Source organism: Tamandua tetradactyla, chromosome 9 (assembly GCF_023851605.1).
Source record: "Tamandua tetradactyla isolate mTamTet1 chromosome 9, mTamTet1.pri, whole genome shotgun sequence".
NCBI lineage: Eukaryota > Metazoa > Chordata > Mammalia > Pilosa > Myrmecophagidae > Tamandua > Tamandua tetradactyla.
Window position 1 is genome coordinate 28,974,266 of NC_135335.1, and position 26,811 is coordinate 29,001,076.

The 26,811-nt window shown below is 40.1% G+C and overlaps 1 protein-coding gene across 1 annotated transcript in view; it reads right to left on the reverse strand.

The window, feature by feature from the left end:
* The window catches only part of TXNRD3 (thioredoxin reductase 3), a 71,551-nt gene that overhangs the window by 44,441 nt on the left and 299 nt on the right, over positions 1-26,811 (reverse strand). Inside the window, exons 2-7 of the mRNA XM_077116308.1 lie at positions 16,235-16,295; positions 15,108-15,217; positions 13,575-13,679; positions 13,256-13,328; positions 11,393-11,512; positions 311-453 (exon numbers count right to left, since the gene is read on the reverse strand). Coding sequence (XP_076972423.1) covers positions 311-453; positions 11,393-11,512; positions 13,256-13,328; positions 13,575-13,679; positions 15,108-15,217; positions 16,235-16,295 — 612 coding nt within the window. The remainder of the gene's footprint in view (positions 1-310; positions 454-11,392; positions 11,513-13,255; positions 13,329-13,574; positions 13,680-15,107; positions 15,218-16,234; positions 16,296-26,811) is intronic.

Sequence of the window (26,811 nt, forward strand, 5' to 3'; positions counted from 1 at the left end):
TTCCAGTGCCAAAATGTTCATCATTTTAGTCTTTTGAACTTTAAAATTTTTAGTCTAAACATTTTCTAATTTAAGATGCAATGAAATCAAAAGACAAACACTAACTTTAAAATTAAGAGTTATCTAAAAAAAAATTTCTTCAATTTAGCCAGACATGTGAAACAGGCAAACAACAGAAAAAATGTGCCTGCCTGCCTATGTGCACAAGTGCTAGCTATAGTCCTTCATATGCATTAGTTTTAATTTAAAAGACAAATACAAGCAATAGTAAGGAAAAGCAACAAGCAAAACAAAAAACTCAACACAGTACCTTTATTTTATGAGGTTCGATAAATTCTCCATAGGCATTGACATAAGTTACGGCTTTTTCCCTCAAAGACAACCTGTAACCCCAATTTAGAGAGCCTATGTAGTTTTGAATTGCTTCTGTCATGGTCTCCCAGTTGTGCTTGACTGAAAATAAACCAGGATAAGGTTGTAAAGTGAATTGTATTTTTAGTGGCAAATTACACATAATCACACAAGTCATACTAAATATTACTTCAAGGAGTCAAAAAATGGACAGAAGATAATTAGCAATGTTAATCTTTTTTACACCAGAAAAATGGGTTTATACTTCTTCCTGTTTTATATTATAAAGCATGTGCAAAAGCAGAGATCTGAAAAGGAGAAAACTGGAGAAAAGCCCAGTGGCCAGTTTGGCAGGGGGCACCACCTTCACTCAGGCGTGCCTCCAGGACACACTCCACTCCCAACATGGGCCTCTTGCACTTGGACGTTTGGTCAGGCAGGGGATGCTCAAATGGAGAGAGGCCTTAAGTGGGTAAGAACTGTGACGCTGTCCCACTGGACAGGCCTGAATCCTGCTCCTATTTGGTTCACCTGCCAGCGGTTTTATGAGAATGAATGGCTCACATTTCTTTATACCATACTACTCTTTTAGATCAGAATAAGTCATTTTTTTAACACTGGGGGAAGATTCACTTGAACTGGGATTCCTCATCAGCCCCACATCTTCTAGGCAGGCTTTGTTTCATGATCAAAAGAGACACATATCTCTGTGTAATCGTGTATTTGTAAGACCGAGAAGCCAGCCCAGAAGGGGTAATCTAGGGTTCCCAACCTAACTGGAGGAGATCCCCAAGCATGAGCCCAGAAACCGAAAGCAATGGTAACCTCTGAGGCTCAGCCCACCTACCACTCAGGAAAGACCCAGACCCCTCATCAGGGGATTTGAGCTGTTACAGTGCAGGGAAAAGACAGAATGGGGAAGGGTGTCCCAGTACAGAGAGGCTTGGCCAATGGGACCTGCGGTGGCCTGGGCCTCACACTATCCATTCTCAGGATACCAGAGCACAAAAAAATCTGCAGTCCAGAACAGTCATTCTCCTACATTACCTACACTCCCCTCCCCTCCCGCCCAACCCCACTCCCATGACCTCAGGAAGTTTAGGACAAGTTCAGGGACTGTCCAGTAGTGGTAACCCACTCCACCTTGGCACATACCCTCATATCCTAAAATACGCAGCCCCCCACCAAAAACTTTTCTTCCAACCCTTAAAGAACCATTTATTCCAAGGACACCCTGTTAATTAAATTCACAATTCACATGTCCTTCTGTTTCTTGTTCTTGTTGGAAAAGACACTCTACATCAGAGGGTCCCAAATACAGCTTCACATCAGGATCACCTAGGAATTATGCCAAAAAAGACAGATTTCTAGGGCTCAGTCCAGAGTGGGCCCACAGAACCTGTACAGTGAGAAAGCTCCCCCCGGTGATTCTGATACAGGAAGTCTAGGGACTGGCCATTTTGGAACTGCTTGTCCTGTTCTCTCTATTGATCTGTTTAGTCCTGCAACGTCATCAAACCTTTAAAAACTGCTAAAAGTTACCCTCAATATTTTCTCACACTTTGCTTAGCTATTCTCACATGTTTATTTTTCAATATGAACTTTAGACTCATCTGTCAAGTTCTAAAAAGGAAGAAAAAATTCTTCTGAGATTTTTTTACTGGGCTTACATAAAACTTACAAATTAATTTTGGTTGAAATATCTTCACAATATCAAAACATCCCAGCCACAATCACACTATATTTTTGTTACGCCTTTATATTCTTTCGTTACATATTTTGCACTTTTCTAAATTTATTCCAAGTTTTTCAATCATTTTTGCTGCAATTTGCCACTGTATTTTTAACTTATTGCTGGTAAGTAAGAAATCCATTTTTTCACATTTTTAAGCAGTCAACTTACTGAACTCTGTTACATTTTTTTTAGTTGGACCTCCCTAAACATTCTAGGTAAACACTTGTATTATAAAGTTAAAATACCTTTTTTCTCATCCTTCTCAAATATGTATCACATTTTCTTTCCTGTTTTTCCTGTTTTTGCATTGGCCAGAAGCCCTAAAACAACACAGATCACCAGTAGTAGAAGTGGGCCACCTGTCTGATCCCTTACTTCAATGGAAACGTCTCAAGCTCTTCTCCATTACACATATGCTTTTAGCTTTTCTTCATTGTGCAGAGGATGTGTTCATTCCTTTCAAAGATTTACTGAGAGTTCAAAAAAAAAAAAAAAGCAGGAATGGATGTAAGATTTTTATCAAATGCCTTTACAGCTGAAATCCAGGTAATCACACTTTTTTTCTGTATTCCTGCCATGATTTCCTAACAATGACTCATTCTACCCCTGGAATAGTGAGTGCAGTTTCAGTACACTGCTATGCAGGAGTTGTTAAAGGTTTGTCTAGAATTTTGGCACCTTCAAGGGCAATAGTTTACTATTTTTAAACTAACTTTCTGTATCATAGTTATGTTAGCCTCAAAAAAAAAAAAAAAGTGAACCTTTCCATCTTTTTCCAGGTTCCAGAACAGTTTAAATTACAGAGAAAGTATCTGTTTCTTGAAGATCTGATATATTTACTTCTGAAGCTCTCAGGGCCTTTTAAGAAATGGGCTGTTCTTAGACAATGTTTCCTTTGATAATTCAATTCTGGCCATTATTATTTTCCTAGTAAATTATCCTTTTCATTGAGAAACTTGAAATTACTACTACTAACTTGAACACCTCGTTTGTTTTCTCTCTTCCATATCTGTAGTTCTATTTCTTTTCTCACCTGTATTTTGCATATGAAGTTTTCTCCCCTTCTTTCCTTGACTAGACTTGCACCAAAGGTCTGTCTATTTTATTTGTTATTTCAAATATACTCTTGGTTTTGTTTATCATTCTATTTGGCAGGGAGAGGGGTGGATTCACAACTTCCTGTGTTTTTGTTCCAGGTTTTCAGTTTGTTTGTTTTGTCTACCTGCTACTAACTGTCATTGTTTCCATTTGCATTTCTCGGGAAATTTCCATCTAATTAAAAATTTTCCTCTAAACTTTTTTCATTCCTGTATTTGCAACACTTATATCTCCTGGTTTTAGGCGTCTGCCCTGTAAACAGCATTCAGAAGAATCTTACTATTTACCAAGCCAGAAAATCCAACCCATCATCTTTTTCTAATATGTCTTAAGTATGCAGATGCTTAGCATCGTATTTTCCGTTGTTACTGTTTAATCAGTTTCATGTTGCTTTCCTTTTCACTTTTGCTGCACTGACTCTTCTTTGTACATTTTCCCCTTTCTTTTCTTTTACTTGGAAGTCCTGCCTTCAATTTCTAATTTGAAAATTAGTAGTCCATTTTTAATGTATTTTAACCTAGACTTCTCTACCAGCATCAAGAATGAAAGTATCTAAAACCTGCTCCCAGCATGCTTTTACTTCTCTTCTCTTGCCTCTCAGATTCTGTGCAAATAACAGAATTTCAACTCCCTGTTAACTTTTTAATATAATATCTTTTTATTTCAAGAATCCTTTTGAACAGCTTCATTACAAACAGACTATCAACAATCAGTTAGACTTAACCAGCCTCATCTTGGTCTTGCTACCTGTAATTGCTGAGGGTCTCCCCTGGGTCGGGTAAGGCCGTCCCTCAGGGTCTGCATGTACCTTCTCTGTCAGAACACACATGAGCAATTAACCCTGCTGGTTCAAGGTCTGTCTGTCCCCTCAAAGTGTAAATTCCAAGTGGACAGAAACTATATCTGCCTTGTTTCCTACTCAACCCCCTGCAAACGCAACAGGAGGCATTTGAGTGAAAGAAATAAAATTCTTCTGATTCAACCCCGTTTTTCTCATTGCCACACTTAATTCTGATGCACTTATATCTGGGTTCGGAAACTTACTTGACTAGTATTTTCCAGAAAACATATATGGATGATACTCTTGGTGTGCTGTTTCTTGTCTGACAGGTTTTTAGTTAACACATAAATCCTCAGTCTTCTAGCACTGAGCACTACAGAAAGAGGACTGCTGATGTTCTAATTCTCTCTCAACACAATTTCTGCCTTTGGTCAAAGCAGCTTAGAAGATGTCTTCTTTTATCAGTAGAACATAAAAACTGACCTAGGCATGTGGAAGGATGGTGGGCTACCCAGTGGCAGCACTTGAGGCAGCTCAGCACTCCCTCCAAGGCACTGTCTTCTTGTTCTTCCCCCACCTCCACCTCCCTCGCCCAAGCCCTCCTCATCTTCCAGCTTCTGAATGTTAGAGTACCTTGGGGATCACACCTCTAACCCAGGTCTGCAATCATGAAAATAGACACCTGAGATGTAGCTGGTGTGACAGAAAAGCTGATTTGTCAACTTCATTGAAGTTTAGATAGTTTAAATTTGAACAGCCACACGTGGCGAGCAGCTACCCTTACTGAACTGCCCAGTTTCTCTTCCTCACCTTCCTCCCAACTGATGGATTTCCTTTAGTTCTAGGATTTTAAATAACACATTTAGGCCCATGACTTTCACCCTTTCGTATTTTGTTTTTGTTTTTTTTGCATGGACAAGCTCCGGAAACTGAACCCGGGTCTCTGGCATAGCAGGCAAGAATTCTGCCACTGAGCCACTGCTGCACTGTCCAACTTCCACATTTTTAATGCCAGAACTGTCCTCACTCTTGAACTTCAGGCCCAAATATACAACTGCCTAATAAGCATTTTAAACCTAATATGTTAAAGAAGAGACTCTTGGTTCCCTTTACCACTGTATTAGATGGTTTCCAGAAAGGTTTGCCAGCAATTTCTCCCATCAAAAGGTAGAGTCAATGTACCCTCCCTTTGACTCAGGACTGGCCTCTGCCCAAGACAATGTGGAGAAGGAACACTATGCCAGTTTCAGGTCTGGTCCTCAAAACATTTGGTAGCTCCTGCTTATCCCCTCTTGGAGGCCTCCATTTAAAGAGACCCATTTACCCTGCTGGAGAGGGCACTTAATGTAGATGATGCCAGCTTGCCTAGTCCGCATACCAAGCATGTGGGCAAATCCCTCTTGGGTCCTCCAGCCACGAGACACTCCTAGTAAGACCAGCAGACATGCCAGTCTCACATGTCTGAGCCATGCCCGGCTAAGCCAAGCCCAGAAAGAGGAAACATGTGCACATAAATGGCTATTGCTTTACGCCACTGAGTTTGGGTGGTTTACTGCACAGCAAGAGATAAGAGTCAACCACCACCTCCAACTTCCAGACTTGCTTCTACTGCAGTAATGGCACTCCACCTTTGTTATCCTCAATGCCTCTCATTCTCTCACATCCCACACATAATCCATCCAAATATTGTGTTGGCTCTCCCTTAAATGTCTATTTGGAATCTGACCCCTTCTCATACTCTCAACAGCCACATCCTAATCCAGAACACTCTCATCTCTCTGTGAGAGCTTCCTTGCTGGTCTCTCTGATTCTACCCTTGCCCCCTACAGTGTATTCTCAACACAGCAGCCAGAAAGAACCTTCTAAAACAGAAGTCTGATCATGTCACTTTTCTATACAAAACCTTCCAGTGGCTTCCAATTTCACTCAGAGAAAAATGAAAGTACCTACTGGGGTCCTGGAAGCTCCCATACCTGAACCTAACCATCATTCTGGATCATCTTTTCCCACCTTTTCCCTGATACCCTGCACACCAGCCTCCCTGCTCTTCCTTGGACAAGCCAAGTGCGTTTCTACCTCAGGGTCAGCTCAAAACACTCTTCACAGATATATGCATTCCTCACTTCATTCAGGTCTCTGTCAAAATACTATTTTATCCAAGAGGCCCTCCCTCGTGACTCCTTATCCCACTTTCCTGCTTTGTTTCCTTCATGGTATCAATCAACAACTGGCATGTTTTCAGCTTATTGACTCTCCCGTCCCTCACCCCCACACACACACACACACTACGTGAGTGAAGACCGTCCATTTGGTTCACAGCTATGTCCCCAGAGCCTGAAACAGCACCTGGAACATGGAAGACTCTCAAAAAGTATTTACTGAATGAACAAATGAATCCTGTCCAGCCCTAGGCAAAGTCTTTTGACCTGAAAATCCACACACCTTTTCTCATTAAGGAATTAAGAATAATTTTTCTTCTATTTCTTTGATCATTGCCTCTATTGCATCTGCTCTATTTTCTTCTACAAATTCATCATCAACTCTTGGCCTTCTCATCTCCATCTCTCATGCTTCCTATTTTGTCTCTTACAATAGTTTTCACAGCACTGTTTTGTTCTGGGTCCTGGGAGAACGTCTTACAGTGATCTTCTAATTCTTTATTTAAATTCAAAACATTCCTTGCTGCCACTCATTACCTTGAGCTAGTTTTTAATTTCTAAGAATTCTTTATTGGTCTCAGATTTTTCTTGTTCTATTACAGATATTTATCCAAACAATATTCCCCCATCTCCTTGAAAATAGAAGTCTGTTTCAGTTTGCTAAAGCTGCCAGAATACAATACAAGTGGGCTGGCTTTTACAATGAGGATTTAATAGTCTACAAATGTACAGTTCTAAGGCCATGGATATGTCCAAATAAAGGCATCAAAAGAAAGATACCTTCTCTGAAGGAAGGCTGCCGGCATCTGGGGTTCCTCTGTCACATGGGAAGCACAAGGCCACATCCTCTGGTCCTTTGCTCCCAGGATTCATTGCTTTCGGCTCCTGGTTTCAATGGCTTTCTCTCTGAGCATCGGTGTATCCTCTCTTAGCATCTCTGGGGCATTTGCTTGTGTCTGTCTGTCTCTCTCTCTCACCTCATAAAGGACTAGGATAAACGGACCCACCATGAACGAGAAGGTCCCCTACAATAGGTCTGCAACCACAGAGATGGATTAAAAGAACATGGCCTTTTCTGGGGTACATAACAGCTCCAAATTACCATAAAGTCATAGCTTTTCTTTTAAGATCTCCTTTGTTTCTTGCAGTAAATGAGTTTTGTCCCCTCTTCCAAGGTGCTGATTTCCTTTTTACACCTTACATTTTCTAACTTCAGCTGTTTTCCCTCAGAATAATTTAGGACACTACTTGACTGCCTCCTCCCATCCAGCACTGCCAATGAGTAGTCTGATGTCAGCCTGACCCCCATTCCTTCCCTGAAACATTTCCTCTGTCTGTTATGGGAAAATTTAGGACTTATCTCTTTATTCTAGGATATGGCACAATGATGGATTAAATTATGGATCTAATCTTTACATCACTCTACATAGCACACAGGAGGCCTTTTCAATTTTAGAATTCTGACTTTCCTCCATTCCAGGAACTTTTTCCTCCTTTATTGAGAAAACCTATGATTTTCTTACTTACATTATCCCTTCTTAGAATCTCTACTAAATGGAGATCAGAACTTTGGATCTATCTTCCATGCCTCTTGCTTGTCTTTCGTATTATAGAAATATATGAAAATCTGTCTGGTGTATAGTATATGAGGTTCAGTTCTCCAGCTCCCTAATTTGTTCTCAACTATGTCTTCTCTGTTATTCAACCTATTATCTTATATATTCATATATTCAAATATTTTATTATTTAAGATGTAAGTAACGCCTCTTTATTGACATAGTACCCTTTTATCTCTCAGGGATATCACTTAGATCTCTTCTAAAATGTTCTGAAATGTCCTGAATGGTTTATTTATCATTTATTAGTTGTTTCCTGTAATGCAGATTATTCCACTATTGCTGAGTTTGTTCCTCTTATGGTGTTTCCTTTTCCCAAGTATTCATGTCCACCTCATATTTAAATTCTCTGATAGACATCTTTCATGGTGCATCTATCATAGCAAAGTGAGCAAGAGGTGCCACCGGGGAGAATACACAAGTAAAAAACAATCAGCTGGCCAGGGGTCTCCCTGACCCTCCTGGCTGTGGATGTGGAGGGCTCTACCCACCTACCTGCTGCTGCAGATGGCTGACCCTACAGCTCCCCTCCTGCTCCTGGCCCCACGGCCTCCAGGTTCGAAGTATCCCAGACCAGCCCGTAGTCAATAAAGTAGTTTTTTCTTCTCTGCTCTGGTTTCCTTCTTCACACTGATCCCATCCACATCCTAGCATTCAGATTTCTCTCCAGTTTCTAGTCCACTAAAAGTACTTCAACTTATTTAACAGCTTGGCTAAGGCAGGTTTTAAAACATATTTTCATAACTTCTAGGGTTTTGTATAAGAAAGCAAAGACTGCAATGTGTGCTCAGTTTGCCAAATTAAAGTGGGACTCGTTTCATTCTCATATTGGATCTGATATGCAGCCTTTCAATTATCATTAGTTGGTTCTTTTAAATATTCTCCAATTCTTTTCGAACTCCAAATGGAGAAGCTGAAAAATTGATAGCTCTAGATAGTGAATAAGCTCATAACAGAAACACCTGTTATCTAATTGTTCCCGCCTGCTACACCAGTCAGAATAAGAGGAAGTAGTGCTCTCACCTTGGACAACTAACACTACATGAAGTGGAGGCAGGTAAGTTTATATCATTCCCAGGACTTGGGTGGCCACGAAGTCCAGCAGTCCTTTCTTCAGCTCGAGATAGAGCAAAGGAGATTCTATATTTAGAAATTTTTACTTCTCTTGACCATTTATGGAGTTTATGCCTAAAAATTGCTAAGTCACAAATACTGGCTGAGTATAACTTGGTATAGCATCCCAAAATTAACTCAGAAAACATTTCTATATGTACAGAAGTACAAGGGGAACACTGAGGAACCAAGCAAAAGAGCTTGACCATTCAAGGAAAATTTTTAAGTACTCAGAAATATTAAGCACTTGGAAAAATAATTCAAAAACATAAACTAAATCCTCAAGGGTGGCAGAAAGGTGCAAACACACAGCCCAATTATTTTCTCTTTGAAACCACAAAAAGTCATATATGTGTGAAACAATGAAAAATAAACAAGGCTAAAACATGCAAAAAGTAGTCACCCAGTATTTAATACTGATATTTCTAACCTAATCACACAAATGACCTTTGATTACCTGTCTCCGCTGCAGATTGTTCAGTCATTCACTATCTTTTCCCCACCAAAGAGGCTTTTATTTTTTTTTCCCCTACTTAGATTCTTTTATTCTATAAACAGCATATAAATACCTTTTATATTGAAAAGCAATCCTTAGCTTCCTAACTGCCACATCAAGACACACTAACTGCCATATCAAAACACACATAACTCAATTCCTAATCCACTTAGACTTTCTGCAGAATTTGACTAGTTAGTTTTCTTCCTAGACTTCTTAAATCTCAAATCTTGACCTTAAAAAACTAACTTCTCATGAGTTCTGTGGCACAATTCTTTTGGTTTTCCTTCTTTTTCTCCTTCACTTACCTGAAGTGTTAAAATACCACTAAATTCTGATTCCTTTTTTCTATTCTTCTCAATCTATATATTCTCCCCAGACCATCTCATCAATTCCTAAGACCTCAACTATTACCAAAAAGCTGATGACACTGAACCAGCTCTTGCCCACACCCTCCCAGAAGTACCAACTAGGCCCACGTGTCTATCTGCGTGCTGGGCATCGCTGTGGCATTCCAAAGCACCTCAAATGGACTGTCCAACCTAAGTGAAGACTTCTGGGAGAAGGCAAATTCTTGAATGTGGAAAGACTATCCAGAAGTTAAATTGGTAAATAAAAAGGCCTTATTTTCTCTACAACCAACTGATACTAGTTTGACCTAAAGCTCTCCCTTGTGCTGACTGTCTGGGGAAATTTGTCACCTCTTCATCTGGAACTCAACCCTACCTACCCACTAAACTAAACCTTCCTGCATTTCCTAGCTCAACGAACTACACTCTTTTCACCTGGTCCCTCTTCCTGGAGTCCATCCTCTTCCTCACCCTCTACCCTATTGATGATCCGATGGCTTATCAGAATCATCTTATGAAACTGTAAACATACAAATGCCCAGATCGACTAGAACTAAATCCCTGGGGAAAGGGACAATTCATTTTTTTATTTCCTAAAAACTCCAAAAGGTGTTCTGATACACAGCCAAAACTGACAATCACCACTGTACCTCAGACCCGTCACCAGGTCATTCGATTTAATGCTCTCTTAATCCATTTCCTATGCTCTGGTTCAGCTCCCCAGGCTGGGTCTGGGCCTTTGTCACTTCTCCTCTAGGGCATTGTAATGGGTCCTGCCTTCTGTGGTTCCCAGTTGCAACAGAGTGGTCCAGAGTCCACACTGGGGTTCATGCCCCTCTCCAGCTTAAACCCGTCAACAACTTCCTACTAGCTTTAGGGTAGTAAACGACCTATCTTCTTAGAATGGCGTTTAAGTGCCTTTGACCTACTTACCTCTCTCATCTCATTTTCCTCAATATCCCTTGCCCATTCTTCACTTCAGCCACTAATGATGACCCAAATTCACCTTGATTTCTCACATCTGCATGTTTTTGGTCAACCTGTTCCTGTCTTAAATGTCTTACCTCTAAGCTGCTCTCTGTAACCTCAGCTCAAGCTCCCTCTAAATGCTTCCTTGCCATGCACAGCCCACCTCACCCCCTTCAAGGTGATAGCCAAAACAGTACTATTCATTACAGAGCATTTCACAATCAACGGCTTTTCTGATCTATCTCTTCCAACAAACTTATGTGCTGCTGAAGGGTTGTAGCTATATTTTCCTCATATCTGTATCCTCAGAGCCTAACCAATAAATCCTTATTCAATGAAATTGTTTTTCCACCTTTCATTAACCAAAGATATATGTAACCACCATAAAAGAAAAGGTTGGCACACTGAAAGGATAAAATTCAAATAATACCCCTTACTATTCTATTTTCTTTACACTTGAAAACATTCTAATAGCAGTGTTTGCTATCCTCCATATTCTGCTAAAGGTTTCTTCCCTAGGCAGGAAGGCCCATGTGGGCCGGGCCAAGTTTAAACAGCTGGCTTTTGGGTTCTCCATGCCTGGCTAGCACATGGCGAGCTCCCAGTGAATGTCTATTGAATGAATATCAAACTCAACAGTAAAGTGTAAGAAACAAGTTGTCATCTAAGAAAGTCCTTCTTCCTTCTGGTCTCCAAATCAGTATTTTTATGTATCGTTACTGACCTTGTTGACTATATTCCCAGCCAAATTTCCTTGAATCATGTAACGCCTGTCCCAAAAGGGCGGCCTGATGCATCAGTTTCTTAGGAATACAGCCTACGTTTACACAAGTACCACCAAGACCTGAGAAAAAAAATTACAGATTTAATGTCTCCTCTGGGTATATGTGTGTATGTGTGTGCGTGAATGTGTGCGGTTGAACACACGTGCATAGTGGGTGTTATTAAAACACATGGAAACCACAAACACAGATGTTGGTGGGGCCAACACCACAACCCACAATAACACACGTGCTGTTAATCCCAAGCCTGTAACTGAGGGTCCAAGGCAAAGTCTCAAGAATGGACTGATGCTGTACGGACGTGCGTAACAGTTTTCCAGGGACAGAGCCCAAAACTTTCTTTTCAGTCTGACCCAAAAAGGGATCAGACATTTATGAGATTAATTGGATATCTGCTATGTCAAGGGTCAGAATCTCAGCTTTGAGCTTTTTACTCTGTGGGCCTCCTTCTGTGAGTCAAGAAGCTGTTTGCTCTTCGGGATGGTAACTACTCTGAATCTTGAACAACAGAACACAAGTCATGCATGAAGACGCCTCTGCAGGCCATGAGTCAAAAGATTCCCTCCTTGACAGTAGTCTCTTCTGGTTTGTAAAAGAAGTAGGAATTTCTGGACAAGAGGCAGCAGGGGGAGGGGAAAAAGGAGACAGAAGAAGGAAGGAGGAGGAAAAAAAATGAACACACTAGGAGAACAGTATGAGAAAAATCCAGGTAGATTTCCTTTACTGAAAGCTAAAATTTTTTCAGTAAATTTGAGCTTTAAAAAATAATTTTTATATTTCATCAATCACGGTTCTGGCAGAAAATAGGTGACACACTCAAGCTGAGTCATGGAGGAGAGTTTATAGAGGGTACAAAGGTACAGCCAGGGCTTAGGAAGAATGACTGGGGAAAGAATATAGAATAGTACCCTGACCTAGTGACAGTAAGAAGGTTCACAGGGCAAGGCTGGATTTAAACAACCCAGAAGGGGTGGCCACCTGCAGGGGTCCTGGCCTTCCCCACAAGTATGTGGGCAATCCACAATATCCAAGCAGGGAGGGAGGCAGGGGAATTAGAGACCCCAACACCCTCTTTCCCCACTCTGTTCTCCTCCCAGTGCCCTGCACTGGCCAAGCCCTACCAGGAGCTGGGGGGCTAGGCTCCCAAACGACCAGCCTCCTGGGGCACAGGGCAGGGGAGAGACAGGTAGAGAGTGGATTGAAGCATAGACAGAAAGTGTCCAGCACAGAATTGAAGTATTCTATTTTATAGTGAAAAAGAACATGGAGAACAACCATCTAATCTACACAGCAGAGTCGCAGGGCTGAGACCACACTGTACATTTCTTGTTAAACTGTGTGAATGTGCACACACACTTACTCCACAGACTTTTATGCAACCACTAAGGTCAAATGTGAAACCCGACGCAGAAACACAGAAGATGCTTATGACAAACTGAGGTGAACATGACATAGCATATAAACAGGAATTGTGATTATATGAAAATGTTAACATAGGTAAGCAAAAAATTGATTACAGCAGAAGTGTAGGAATACAGGGATCAGGGAAATTCTCTTTCTCCCTACAAATTTTTCTCAGGTTTTTTTTGTTTGTTTGTTGTTTAGTTATCATCTTTTCAATTCCACCACTTGTAAACTATGCGGGAGCTTAGGCCAGTTACTTAAACTGGCCAAGATTCCAATTCCCCATCAATGAAACAGGGCTAGTTAGATCTCTTGAGATGCTGGGAAGATCAAGTTAGATGATGTACATAAAGCAAATAACGTATGTGAACAGTAGAGAACAAAAAAGAAAAATAGCTTACCCCAGGATGTGCCCTGAGGGGATGGGACTACATAGTCTAGCACCAAAACTTTCTTCCCCAAAATGGCAGCTTCCTACAAAAGAAACAAAACAGTGACATAACAAAGATCTTTTCATTTTCCTGACACTCCCAGAATTTTTCTCTCCCCTAAATAAAAACAGACTGTCTCTGTGTGATAAGACAGTCTTTTCCCTTTATTAAAATAACTATTTATAATACAAGCTTAGATCGTAACATTAAAATTAGCCTTTTATTTTTTTAAGTAGCAAAAGAAATGCATGTGGCAACCACCAAGAAAATCATCTCCACTGTTTTGTACCTTAGCACACGAGAGGCCACCAGAACCACCGCCAATGACAATGAGGTCAAAATCATATTCTGCATCTTCTTGGAGGAGCTTCTGTAATAAACCACTCTGGTGGGCCTATGTTTTAAATGAAAGAAGATGGCATCATTACTCGTTTTCAAACTCTGCTTATCTGTACCATAAAATAAATAATTAATTTATAGTTCATATAAATTGGAATTGTGAGTTTACTTGGATGGTATCCAAACAGAGCCCAACTAGTTAGAATTTCTGCCAAAGTGACTTCCTATATAACACAAACATTTCACTTTTTCTATACTCATTGGTCAAGGGGCTGGCTCTGTTTCATCTCATGTTCATTTGGCCCTTCTCATGATCAGAGGCAGCTTAGATGACGCTGGAGGGTCAATAAATGGTTTAGCTATAATCTTCTTTATGACTGTTCAATCCATTCCCGTGGCTTCAGAAGCACCATTCTGGGACCAACTCACCCCGTCACGCACAATGGAAAAGCAACACTACTACAGGGACTCATCAGCTGCTCCGTGGCCCACTGCAGAAAGGGTGCCCAAAAGGCACCACTCTGAAGAAGACCCCTTTGGCCTTGTTATTTTTAACTAAAATAAGGAAATAGGGAAATCCATCAACTAAGCACAGCATCCAGGGAAATATCTTTCAGTCTCAGAATCTCCAGATTCATTCCCTGACATCATCTTCCATATGAAGACTGGCAAAACCAGCACTTCAGAAGATGTTTAGGGTCTAAAAATTAAAGTACTAAGTACAATGTGAATTGGGTAATAGTTTCTAGGACTCATCAAGGAAGGTTTCACTAGATAAGATGCTGATCACAGATTAACATACAATGCAAACAATCTTTTTTCCCAACAAAAAACACAACTTTTAATTAAAAACTCAAATGTAAGTATTTAATCAATCACAGATTAATAACATTTGCATATATATATATACAAAAGATATGGCAGAGCAGAAGTTTAATAAAAGTAACTGCTTATAAGAACCTTATTTAATCAATATCAAGTTTTATCTATCACTATTTGACTAAAAAAACTTCGGTTCATTTCTAACATTCTAGGAGTCAAAAATTAAATACCATTGACTATGCAAAACTCCCCAGTATCAGTCTTGACAAGAATTCTCATTATGGAAGACAAGGATGCTAGGATTGGCTCATTTACGAAAACCTAATGACAAAAAAGACCCTGCTTCTCTCCCCACATGACACCCACCAGGAGGAAGAAACCAAGGAGATCTTCTCTCACCACGGGACTCCCCACCAGTTTGTCCAGGAGAGTGTTTTCCTGACAACCTCACTCAGAAACCTCCTTAGCTACTGAAGATCAGGATGGTAGAAAGCCTAATATCCCTAAAGTATTCACTATTATCTGATAACCATCCTATACGCTTTTTCATCTTACAACTTCAAGAGACAAATGAATAGATTCCTGAAATCATTTTTCTCCCCTTTTAAATACTTTTAAAACTAAAATATGGAAAGCATTAAAGAAGATTTAATACTATTACCTGAAGAGTTTTGTCACAACCACCAACATGTACTTTATTCACGAAAATATTGGGCACGGTTTTCTGATTAGTGATCTCTGAAAGCACTTCTTGAACCTTTGCCCCATCATCTAAAGAACAAAAACATTAAATACAGAAAAACATTGAAAGGGTTCCAAACTTTTGTGGGTTGAACTACCATGTTACAAAACCCAAATGCTCACATATACATATCCATCAAAATGTTGGCATGTTATATAATTTCATGAAATAATGAGCCAGGTTGGGGAAAACACTTAGGCTTATAAAGGAAGCCACAGTTAGAGAATAAATAATAAATACTCATCTACTGAATCCTTTAAAATAAATCCTTTTACGTGAAATTTTGACATATAATTCAAAAACTATTCTAAGACACAATAGTGCCTTTACAGGGCAAATATCAAGATAACACCTGCTGAGACAATAATTCAGAAATGCTTCAATTTGAAAAATCTTTACGACAACAGTTCAAAATTTATCCTTCATCCCCCAAAACAAAATTGGGCCATGACTACTTAAGACCATCCTGTTTAGCATACCCTTTGGAAAAGTCTCAAAGATTCAAGAACATTTCACCTATTAAGATAACTTGGCTAAAACAAGTCGGTCAATTCTCACGAAGGCAGAGACCAAGCCTTCTCTGCTCACCACAGCACCCCCTAACCTGCAAAACACCTGCATGTCATTAGGTGCTCAAATGATACTAGAAGGATGGATGGTTGAATAAAAATAATTCAAGGTATAAAGCTAAAAAAGTAATGTTTCCCCTTATAAGTAATACCACCTTGAAATAGGAGCAAATTCTTTTCATTTATTTCTGCTTAATCTATATTACTAGAATGTTGACAGATACATTTGAAATGCCTACAGAACTTCAAGGTTAGCAGCTTATGTATCTTCCCCTCACTCTTTACCCTCAAATACTAAACATTTAATAATAATAAAAAAGTAGAGCACATAATTGGTCACACATGCATTCATTTTCTGAATGGTTGAATGTAAACTGAAACAGCTCATCTAACCCAAAGGGACAAAAATAAATTTAAGAAAGAAGTAAAACTTGTTGACATTTATTACAAATCAACAGTATTACGTATTCTACTTACCAATCTTATCAAGTTCCAAAATATTACATTCAACTCCCAAAGAAGAAAAGAGTTCTTTAACCTGTAACAAAAATTCACTTAAATTTCACTCTCACAAAAGATGCAACAGAGTTATGAAAAACGGATGTTCAAAATAAATTTTCTTCAGGAATATGAATTCTGGTCCCTATGGGGTTTTTTCCCCTCCCCCTACACATCTTTCCAGGATAATCCCACCCATCCCTTATCTTCTTCTACTATCTGCATCTTTATCACCTCCAACTTGACAACTTATACCTAAATCTGTCTCTTGAACTCAAAGCAATATTAATTTTGGATGTCCCACAGGCATGTGACACACAGCCAAGCCTAAAATGCAAGTCATCCTCTACTATATTCCTATGATTCTTTCTGTGTATTCTTTCAACAGTCATTAAAGCACTCAGCAAATATTTATCCACCAAACACTTACCTTGGGCAATCTACCACCGTTTAAGTGCTGAAGCTATAACATGAACCAGACGCAGTCCCACCTCACTCTGCGCCACCAACCAGCTGCTCCCTAAAGACTGCGCCAAGGAAGAGCGCCACAGGCAACGTCTGGAAGCTCCTCAGAAACGCAAACCCAGGCCCTGAAGCAGAATGTGCATTTTCACAACTTTGAGAAGCAACGACCAGGAGTCACGTCAGTGCCTCCTTCTCAGAGACAGTCTTCCCTCACCGATACTGTTTCCCCATCCATCCAATTAATTACTAAGTCTTAATAATTCTCTATTTTGATCTGGTTCATTTTTCTACTCCCCCATAGTTGCTGTCTTGATTTACTCCACCAACATCCACTACTGGAATTCCTCAGTAACATCCTAAGAGTTCTCTCTGCATCTGCCTTTGTCCCCTCTGGTTCTCCAAATTACAGTCAAAATGCAATTTTTTTTTTTTTTTTTTAAAGGAAAGACAGAGAGAAGGAAGGAAGGATAGAAGGAAGGAAGGAAGGAAGAAAGGGAAACATTTTTAAACATTTTCTTGTTTTATTGTATTCTGTTTCTCCGTTTTTGTTACATGGGCTGGGGCCGGGAATCGAACCGAGGTCCTCCGGCATAGCAGGCAAGCACTTTGCCCGCTGAGCCACCGCGGCCCGCCCCTCAAAATGCAATTTTAAAACCCACTTTTCATCCCGTTACTTAAAGCCCTTCAATGCCCTCAGCCTTCAAGATACAGTCCAGAGGTTCCACATCCACAATGGAGGTGTGATGGGCTCCATGGACCCATTTCCCAGTGAAATATCCATAACTGGTGAAAATCATTTTTTAAAAAACATAACCATTTGAAGTCACTGGTAATTGAAGGGCATACAACAAATGAAGAAACATTTACTCAAGAAAAATTTACTAAATCTCAGTATAAACAACTGGTCTGTAGCATCTGAACTTGCCTAGCTCCTCCCTCCCAACATGATGAAGCAGATGTGGCCAAGATAACAAAACTCCTTATCCTCCCAGCTCCCTGTCAATGGATAAAGCATCTAACCAGGAGGGGCAGGCCCCAGCATTCTTCAGTGTGCTCACAGCGCCACATTACAGAGGCTAACTTCCTTACAAGTGTGGCCCAGAGACTGGGGGCTCCCTTCCTTCACCAGACCTCACACATAGTTCAAAGGCTACTCCAGGTACAGAAGGCCAGAAATATCAGGGCCCCAATTCCTTTGTCCCAGCTCACTCATAGGGAGAGGCCCCATGCCAAGACAAGCAAGCCAAGAAAACTAAATGCAACTGCCTCCACCCTGCACTCTGCTGGTTAACACAGTGGTGCCAGGTCCAGAAAAGGGGCTCAGCAGTTCTGCACAAGAAAAAGAGCTCGAAGATCTCCCTAGAGGAGCTGACTTCATCTGAAACAAGAGCGTGGTGGAACATCAAGCATAAGGACACCCTTGAACAAATGAATACCGTGGTGCTGAGTAATCAGGTAGCTTCATTAGAGCAACAAGCTAAAACGAGGTTAGCAAGGTTACCACAGCAAACCAGGTAAAGATATTAAAAATAAGAACAAACTTCAAAGACTTGCCTCAAAAATGATCCCTACAAAGAGACCCAAACTCAATTAGATCAGACTGTGTGACAATTTATGTGCCAGGATATTGGAGAAAACAATAGAGCCATCACTCTCCAGTGAGCAGAGCTTAGGAGCTTAGAGCTAGCAGCTCAGATACAGCAGTGGCAGGCAGCTTAGCAGAGGTCAGGGAAAGGCACCGTAAAGAGAGCCCTGCTGAAGGCCCAGTCACACCAGTGTGGCCGTGCCCATGCTCAAGGCAGCTTTCTCTGAGAAGAGGCCTCAAAGGCCTCACCCGGGGTGGGGAGGGGGGAACAAATTTCCCTAATAGTCCATCCAAGTCACTAGGGAAATAAACAAGCCAAGAAAAATCAAAACCCAGGGTAGGAAAGATTCAGCGTCCAGAGGTACTACCTAAAATGCCCAGTCTTCCACAAGAAAATGAAATACAGGCAAAGAATGAGAAATGTGTGCCCCATACATAGAAAAAAAAGAAAGAAAACAGTAGAGCAACTGCCTGTGAGAGGGGCCAGATGTTGGAATTTACACACAAAGTAGCTATTACAAATAAGTTCAAAGAACTAAAGAAAACCATGCTTAAAAAAGTGAAGGAAAGGGGACATCATCAACATGGTGATGTTAGACATCCCCAGAAAAAGAACAACGAAATTATCTAAAACTGATAGTGTTGATGGACTGTGGAATTTGGACATTATACATGATGCCCAATGAACGGAGGTGGCTGAAGGATGCACTGACTGAGAAATAGAATGGTGAATGATGAATGATGATACATACATATGATCAAATACTGTGCTGCTACAAAAAGGAACAAAGAGGTGAGGTATGCAACATTGTGAATGAATCTGTGGGACATCTGGTGAGGCAAAATAAGCAGAAATAAAAGGGCAAACAAATACTGTATGGTCTCATTTAGAAAATATTTATAAGAAAACTGGGGTCTAGAATGTAAGCTCTTATAAGAGTCACATTTAGTTCAAAGTGGTAATTGTTATCTCTGGATTTTGAGATTCTGTTTTATAGATGTATAATTTGGTATTTAGAGATAAGAATGAAGCCAATCAGGTCAGAATTAAGGTAATTCAGAATACAGAAGTAAGGAAGAAATTGTCTATATTTTAGAACCTCATCTACTCTTTGAGACCAATGGAAGAAAGGTTTACTTTGCCAAGAACCTAAATTTTCTGTAGCACATAATCTAACTCAACCTGTCTGGATACATCATTAAACAATCTAAACACTGGAAGCTCAGAATAAGAATGAGAGCCATACATAGCTTCATGTAAAGCCTCGATACATCCCAGAGTATACCAAGAAGATAACCAAAAAGTATTGGCCCCCTCCCTTGAGGGATAGGAGAAAAATATAGAACTATTAAACTTTACCACTGGGGAATCCCCTAATACTGTGTCAAATATTAGGGACACCCAAATCAATAGGCCAAGCCCTTGATCCTGAGTCTTGCTCTTGTGAAGCTTATTTATGAAGTGGAGAAGCTTAGCCTAACTACAGGTATGCCTAAGAGTTACTTCTGGAGGACCTCTTTTGTTGCTCAGATGTGGCTTCTCTCTCTCTAAACCCAACTCCACAAGTGAAATTATTACACACACTCCCATGTGGGACATGACATCCAGGGGTAACAGTCTCCCTGGCAGCATGGGAGATGATTCCCAGGGATAAGCCTAGTCCTGGAACCATGGGATCAACAATGCCATCCCGACCAAAAGGGGGAAACAAAGTGTAATAAATAAGGTGTCAGTGGCTGAGAGAGTTTCAAATAGAGTCGAGAGGCTACTCTAGAGGTTGTTCTTATGCAAGCTTCAGTTAGACATTGCTACCTATCATAACTTGCCAAACCCCAACCAAAACCATTCCTGCCAATCCTAAAGAACACCTAGGTTGTTACATAAGATTCTACAAAGGTTCCATGCACTACAGTAACTTTCCAGAAATCTACAACCTCCAGATGGGTCTCTGGGCCAGGTAAGTACCGAAATGCAGAGGGGCCAGCCTCTCCAGAACATCAACTAATTCCATCCCCTTATCCTATACTATAGACAGCCCCTATCAACATGAAAAAGTTAGAATGGGCACAGCTCAAATACACCTAAAGAGTAAGAGAAAGACCAAAGGCAATGGTAGAATTATACAGAGAAGGTATGGTTTAACAAACAAGTATGGTTGCTGAAGGATTATACTGATATTTCTTTTAGTCTCCAGCCTCTTAGAGCAGCTAGAAGTAAAAACCTAAAATTGTGGAAATGTAACCCATACCAAACTCTGAAATTTGTTCTACAACTAATTGTAGTGATATGCTTTGAAATTTATTGCTTCTTTGTATATATGTTACTTTTCACAAGAAAGGTAAAAAAAAGGTCGATTGGGATGAAAAATGCACAGCTAAAAAAATAAAAAATTTTTAAAAGACATCCCAAGAAAAAGCATCCTTAGAGATTTAGGAAACAAAAGGAGAAATCTCACTTACTTAGATCTCTGGAGGAAAGTAGAGACTGGAAAACAACTGCACAACAGCTGAATCAAAGAAATAGAAACATCTCAGGTAGAAGAATTCGATCCCGGACCACTGGGCAATTCCCATGGCTCTTTCCCTCACTCCGCCCTGCACAGCTTGGGAGTCACACAGAAGCAGCACAGCCCAGGGCCCTCCAACCATCAGAACTCCACGCACATACAAGCACAAGAACTTAAGTGCACAGAGACCTAGGGCAGAACACAAAAGGCTGAGGAATGTTGCATACAAAAGGGCATTCAACAAAATCCAGCATCCTTTCTTGGTAAAAACACTTCAAAAGATAGGAATTAATGGAAACTTCCTCAACATAATACAGGTCATACAGGAAAAACCTACAGCCAACATACTCAAAGGTGAGAGACTGAAAGCCTTCCCCTCTAAGAAAGGGAATAAGACAAGGCTGCCCACCATTGCCACTGTTATTCAGCATTGTGATAAAAGTTATAGCTAGAGCAATTAAGGCAAGAAAAAGAAATAAAAAGCATAAAAATTAGAAAGGAAGAAGTAAAACTTTCACTATTTGCAAATAACATTATCCTATATATATATAAAGTCCTGAAAAACCGACCAGAAAGCTACCAGAACTAATAAATTCAACGAAGTGGCAGAGATACAAGATCAACATGCAACCATAACTCAACAATTTAGTATATAGTTGTGTTTCTATACACTAGTAAAAAGCAAGCTGAAGAGGAAAATCCATTTACAGTAGCAACTAAAATAATCAGATACATGGGAATAAATTTAGCCAAGTATGTAAAGGACTTGTACATAGAAAATTATAAAACATTGCTAAAAGAAATCAAGGAAAACCTAAAAAAATGGAAGGACATTTAGTGTTCATGGACTGGAAAACTAAATATCATTAAGATGTCAATTACCCAAAATAATTTACAAATTCCAAGCAATCCCAGTCAAAATTTCAACAGCCCACTTTGTAGAATTGGAAAGTCAATTATCAAATTTATTTGGAAGGGTAAGGGGCGCCGAATGGCCAAAACCATCCTGAAAAAGAAAAACAAAGTTGGAGGACTCACACTTTCTGACTTCAAAGTATACTACAAAGCTATAATTGTCAAACAGCACAGTACCAGCAAAAGGATAGATTTATTAACCAACAGAATCAAACTGAAAATTCAAACATAGACCCTCACACTTATGGCCAAATGATTTTTGACAAGGCTGTCAAGTCCACTCAACTGGGACTGAACAGTCTCTTCAACAAATGGTAGGAGAACTGGATATGAAAAGATAGCATGCCAAATTTATGAAATGTAACTAAGGCAGTGCTTAAAGAGAAAATTATAGCTGTAAATATCTATATTAAAATGAAGAAAGATTTACACTTCCACCTACCCTTCCACCTTAAGACACTGGAAAAAGAGCAAATGAAACCGAAAGGAAGAAACAATAAGATAAGCGTGGAAAGTAATGAAGCAGAGAATGGGAAAATAATAGAGAAAACCAACAAAACTAAGGATTGGTCCTTTGAAAGTAGGAAAATTGATGAACCTTTAGCTAGTTTAGTCAAGAGGGAAAAAAAGAGAAAAAGAGAGAGAGAAGTCTCAAATAACCAAAATAAGGAATGAAAGAGGGACCATTACTATGAACCTTGCAGAAATAAGAAAAAGATTATAAAGGAATACTATTAAGCTACGTTCCAACAAAGTATGTAACTAACATGAAATGAACAAATTCCTAGAAAGACAAAAATCTGAATAAACTTATAAGTGGTACAGAGACTGAACTAGTAATCAACAAACTAAAAAGAACACTAAGACAATTCAATGAGGAACAAATAGTCTTTTCAACAAATGATGTCGGGATAACTGGATAAATCAAGAACCTAAATGAGAGCTAGAAATATAAAACTCTTAAGAATAAAACATAGGCATAAATCTTTGTGAACTTGGATTTGGTAATGGACTCTTAGATGTGACACTAAAACATAATCAACAAAAAATAAACTGCATTTCATAAAAATTTATAAATTTTGTGCTTTAAAAAACACCAAGAAAAATTTAAACACTTTGTGCTTAAAAAATTTTTTTAAAGTGAAATGACAACCCACAGAATGGGAAAAAGTAATTGCAAATTAATTATCTGACAAGAGACTTGCATCTAGAATATATACGCCTACAATCCAATAATAAAAAGACATAACTCAAATTAAAAATGGACAAAAGAACTGAAGAGGCATTTTTTCAAAGAAGATATACAAATGGTCAATAAGCACCTGAAAATATAGTCAACATCATTAGTCATCAGAGAAATGGAAGTCAAAACCCCTGTGGACTACCACTTCATATCCATCAGGATAGTTATAATAAATAATAAAACACAGAAAATAAGCGTCGGCAAGGATGTAGGGAAACTGAAACCCTGCTCATGAGAGTGTAAAAAAGAACAGTCAATAAGGAAAACAGCCTGGCAGCTCCTTACAAGGTTAAACACAGAGTATGACCAGGAATTCTGTTCCCAGCACTGGAAGCATATGTCCACAGAACTTTTCCCAAAATGGGTGAAACAATTCATATGGCAATCAACTGACGAATGAACAAACAAAATGTGGTCTATCCACACAATGGAATATTATTTGGCAATAAAAGAGTACTGATACGCACTACAGCATGGGTGTACCTTGAAAACATTATGCTAAGTGAAAGAAACTAGTCACCAAAGTCACCAAAGGCCACGTATAAAATTCCATTTATACGAAATGTCCAGAACTGGCAAATCTATTGAGACAGAAAGCAGATTAGTTATGGGGTGGGGAGGTGGAAAAGGGAAGTAACTACTAATGAGATGGGTTTGGGGGTTCTTTTGGGGGTGATAAAAATGTTCTAAAATTGATGGTGGTGCGCATAACCCTGTGTCTGTGTACAAAACCTTGATTTGTACACTTGTAAACAAGAAAATTGTATGATATGTGAACTATATCTCAATAAAGCTACTATTTGAAAATAATAATAATAAAGCCCCACCTTTAGCACTATGTAATAGACCCTTACTGATCTGGTCCATTTTATCTCTCCAGCTTCCTTTCCCTATTCTGGCTCAAAAACAAGCTACTCCTTAGGGGTTTCCCTTTCTAGCTTATAATTTAAATTACAAATCTACAATCCATTTGGCCAAACCCTTTGGGCCAGATGGTTTTGGAATTCAGATTTCTTTTAATTTTAGAAGCGCAATACAGTTCATATGTACATGTCCTATATTAAATAACACACACACAGAGGACTCTGGAGCGAGACCCTGTAATAAAAAATAACCTGATTTTCTGTGCCAAAATGTATGAATATACACATTCATTAAGTTGAAAAAGACTATACACAGCCCTCCCATATCAGTTCAGATCCAGTTATGTTTTGAGATGAGTTTCCATCAAATATGGGAAGAAAAAAAAAAAAAACTCAGTTTGCTGAGTTGTTTTGTTTGTTTGTTTTTTTGGCATGGGCAGGCACCAGGAATAGAACCCGGGTCCCCAGCATGGCAGGTGAGAACTCTGTCACTGAGCCACGGTGGCCATCCCAGTGTGCTGAGTTTTTGTGAATTCTAGAATTGTGGATAAGGAACTATGTCTGTATTTTAAAGGTATATATTTATGTATAAAACTTTAATACAACAGGAGATTCTCTTTTAATTTCTATCTGACACAAATATTTGCTATCGATCAACTTCCTTTTTAATTTTCCCTCTTCATTGTAATCCATGTATCTCCACGGGAGAGAAAGGATGCCTGGATATTTCAGTGGCAATAGTTGAGGAAAAGTCTCTGAGAAATCTTGCTGAGGACAGTTCCTGCTGCCAGCTCCTTTACTAGAATAAAAGCACAAACTGTACAATGAAAGCTTGTACACTAACTCATTTTCCCAGTGACAAAACTCACAGATAGACTCCCTAGAATGCCGTTATCAATACACATTTAGAAACAAATGTTTTATTACATTTGTAGTGGCACATGGATGGAAAGGGGAGATACTACCCGGGATAGCACAATTACAATGTATTCTCCTGCCTGCCTCGCTATTCATCGTCCCTTCCGCTGCTCGATTTCTGTCCACTTTTATCACCATTTGACCCGCGATATATTTAACTATTCATTAATATTGAAAAAGAAAAAGAAACAAAAATCAACACGATGAAAGTTAACCAATGGAAACATAAATTTTTAAAACCGCAAATGCATGCATTCAGGATTGTGGAAGCATGGCTTAAAATTATTGAGGGGGGATTAAAATAAAAACAGGGCATCTTCTTCATTCTTTACTGGGGGTCATTATCTTGCATCTCTACTTTAATGGTAACTTCTAGACTACTCTAGCTGCCTCCACTCTTCCTCTCCCACCACCGCCGCCAGTCTTCCAATCACAGGCCAGATCCTGTCACTCTCCTTCCTAAAAGTCTGTCGGCTTTTCTTTGCCTACTGCAAATCCATGCTTATCAGTGAGCATTTCCAACCCTCAATACAGTTTTAAGACTAAACTTCAATGTACTCTCCAAATTTCCTTTCATATACCCTCTGTTCAACTTCACTCTTATTTTTACTTATACTAATTCCTAGGCTAAGCATTCTTCGTCCCTACAGACATCCAACTGATCCCTCAAGGACCAGTTTAAATACCATTTCCTCAAATAATTTTTGTGAATCCCCTCACTCACACATACACACACACACACACAGAGAAGCAATGGTTTTTGTCTTCTTTCCTACTGTACTTGTTTTTCACAGGCATTTCTTCTCTGTACCTGATAGCTGGTTCCAGCTCATCAGGCCATGAGCTCCTGAGAGGAAAGACCACACAGGATTCATTTTTATGTCCCCACAACACTGAGCACCCAATAACGCTAGCTGAGTGATGCCAATGGCCCAATTAAGGAACAAAGGTCCGTATATGGCAGCATAGGTATCTATGTGGAACACGGTGTCCAATTCTGGGAGATACATTTAAGAGGTTCATGGACAAACTACTGCACAATCATGTTAGTGAAGGGCAAATGTAAAGACAGATGACATGAACACTGGACAGAAAGCAGGTTGTTTGGCCTGGCAAGAAAAACACTCAGAGAAAATATGAGAAGATCTATCATTCAAGCAGAAGCACAGTTCTCAATTCTGTCCACTCGAGCAATGCTCACCCCCACAGTGAGTAAATGTTTCCGGGAGGCAGAATGGAGAATTATTTACCCTAAGATTTCCCGGGTTGGCAAAAGCTTCTGGGATACAAGTGTTCTTTCATGATTCTTCTAAATGTGCATGCGTGATATATGTGTTTTAAGAAACGATGACTAGGTAGATATATAAGCCATATACCTATACAAACAAATATACACACACACACACAAATGTAAACTTGAAAATACGTTTGAAAAACATAACCTGTAACTCCACCAACCTAAAACCCAATACGGTAGTTTGCTTTTTCATATTATCTTCTCTGTACCACGATTTCAACTTTCTGACCATGTAAAGTCCCAAAATACCAACAGTTTCCCTGCCTTACAGGCGGGTGAACTTCGGAAGGCTGATTTCTAAGTGGGCTGTTTATAAACTCAGCACGTGCGCCCACAGAAACCGGTCAGCTCCCTAGTCAGCCCACAAACGCGAAGGTGGTGCGCAATGCGGCTAGAATCACCACTCCGCTCTTACCGAGCCCTCAACCTTCCTTTCTCTGCATTTTCCAAGACGAGGCGTCCGGGCCTCGGCGGGGTTCTACCAGCTGCTCCAGGTCCACGCGGCTGGGCGGCAGGGGACACGGGAGACTCTGCTGCCGGCGTAACCGCCTCGAGGCCGCTCCCTCTCCACACTTGGCTTTTACTCACCAGGCTAAAAGCCGGGGCAGAGGGCGTGAGCTTCACCCGGCAGGCCTCGGACCCGGAAAACGCCGGCGGACGGGGCTAACCCTCCCCGGGAACCCAAGGGGAAGCCGCGGCAGTTGGGGCTGCTCCGGGCGCCGCGGGCGGCGGGGCCGCACCTCTCACGCGAGGGCCGGGGCGC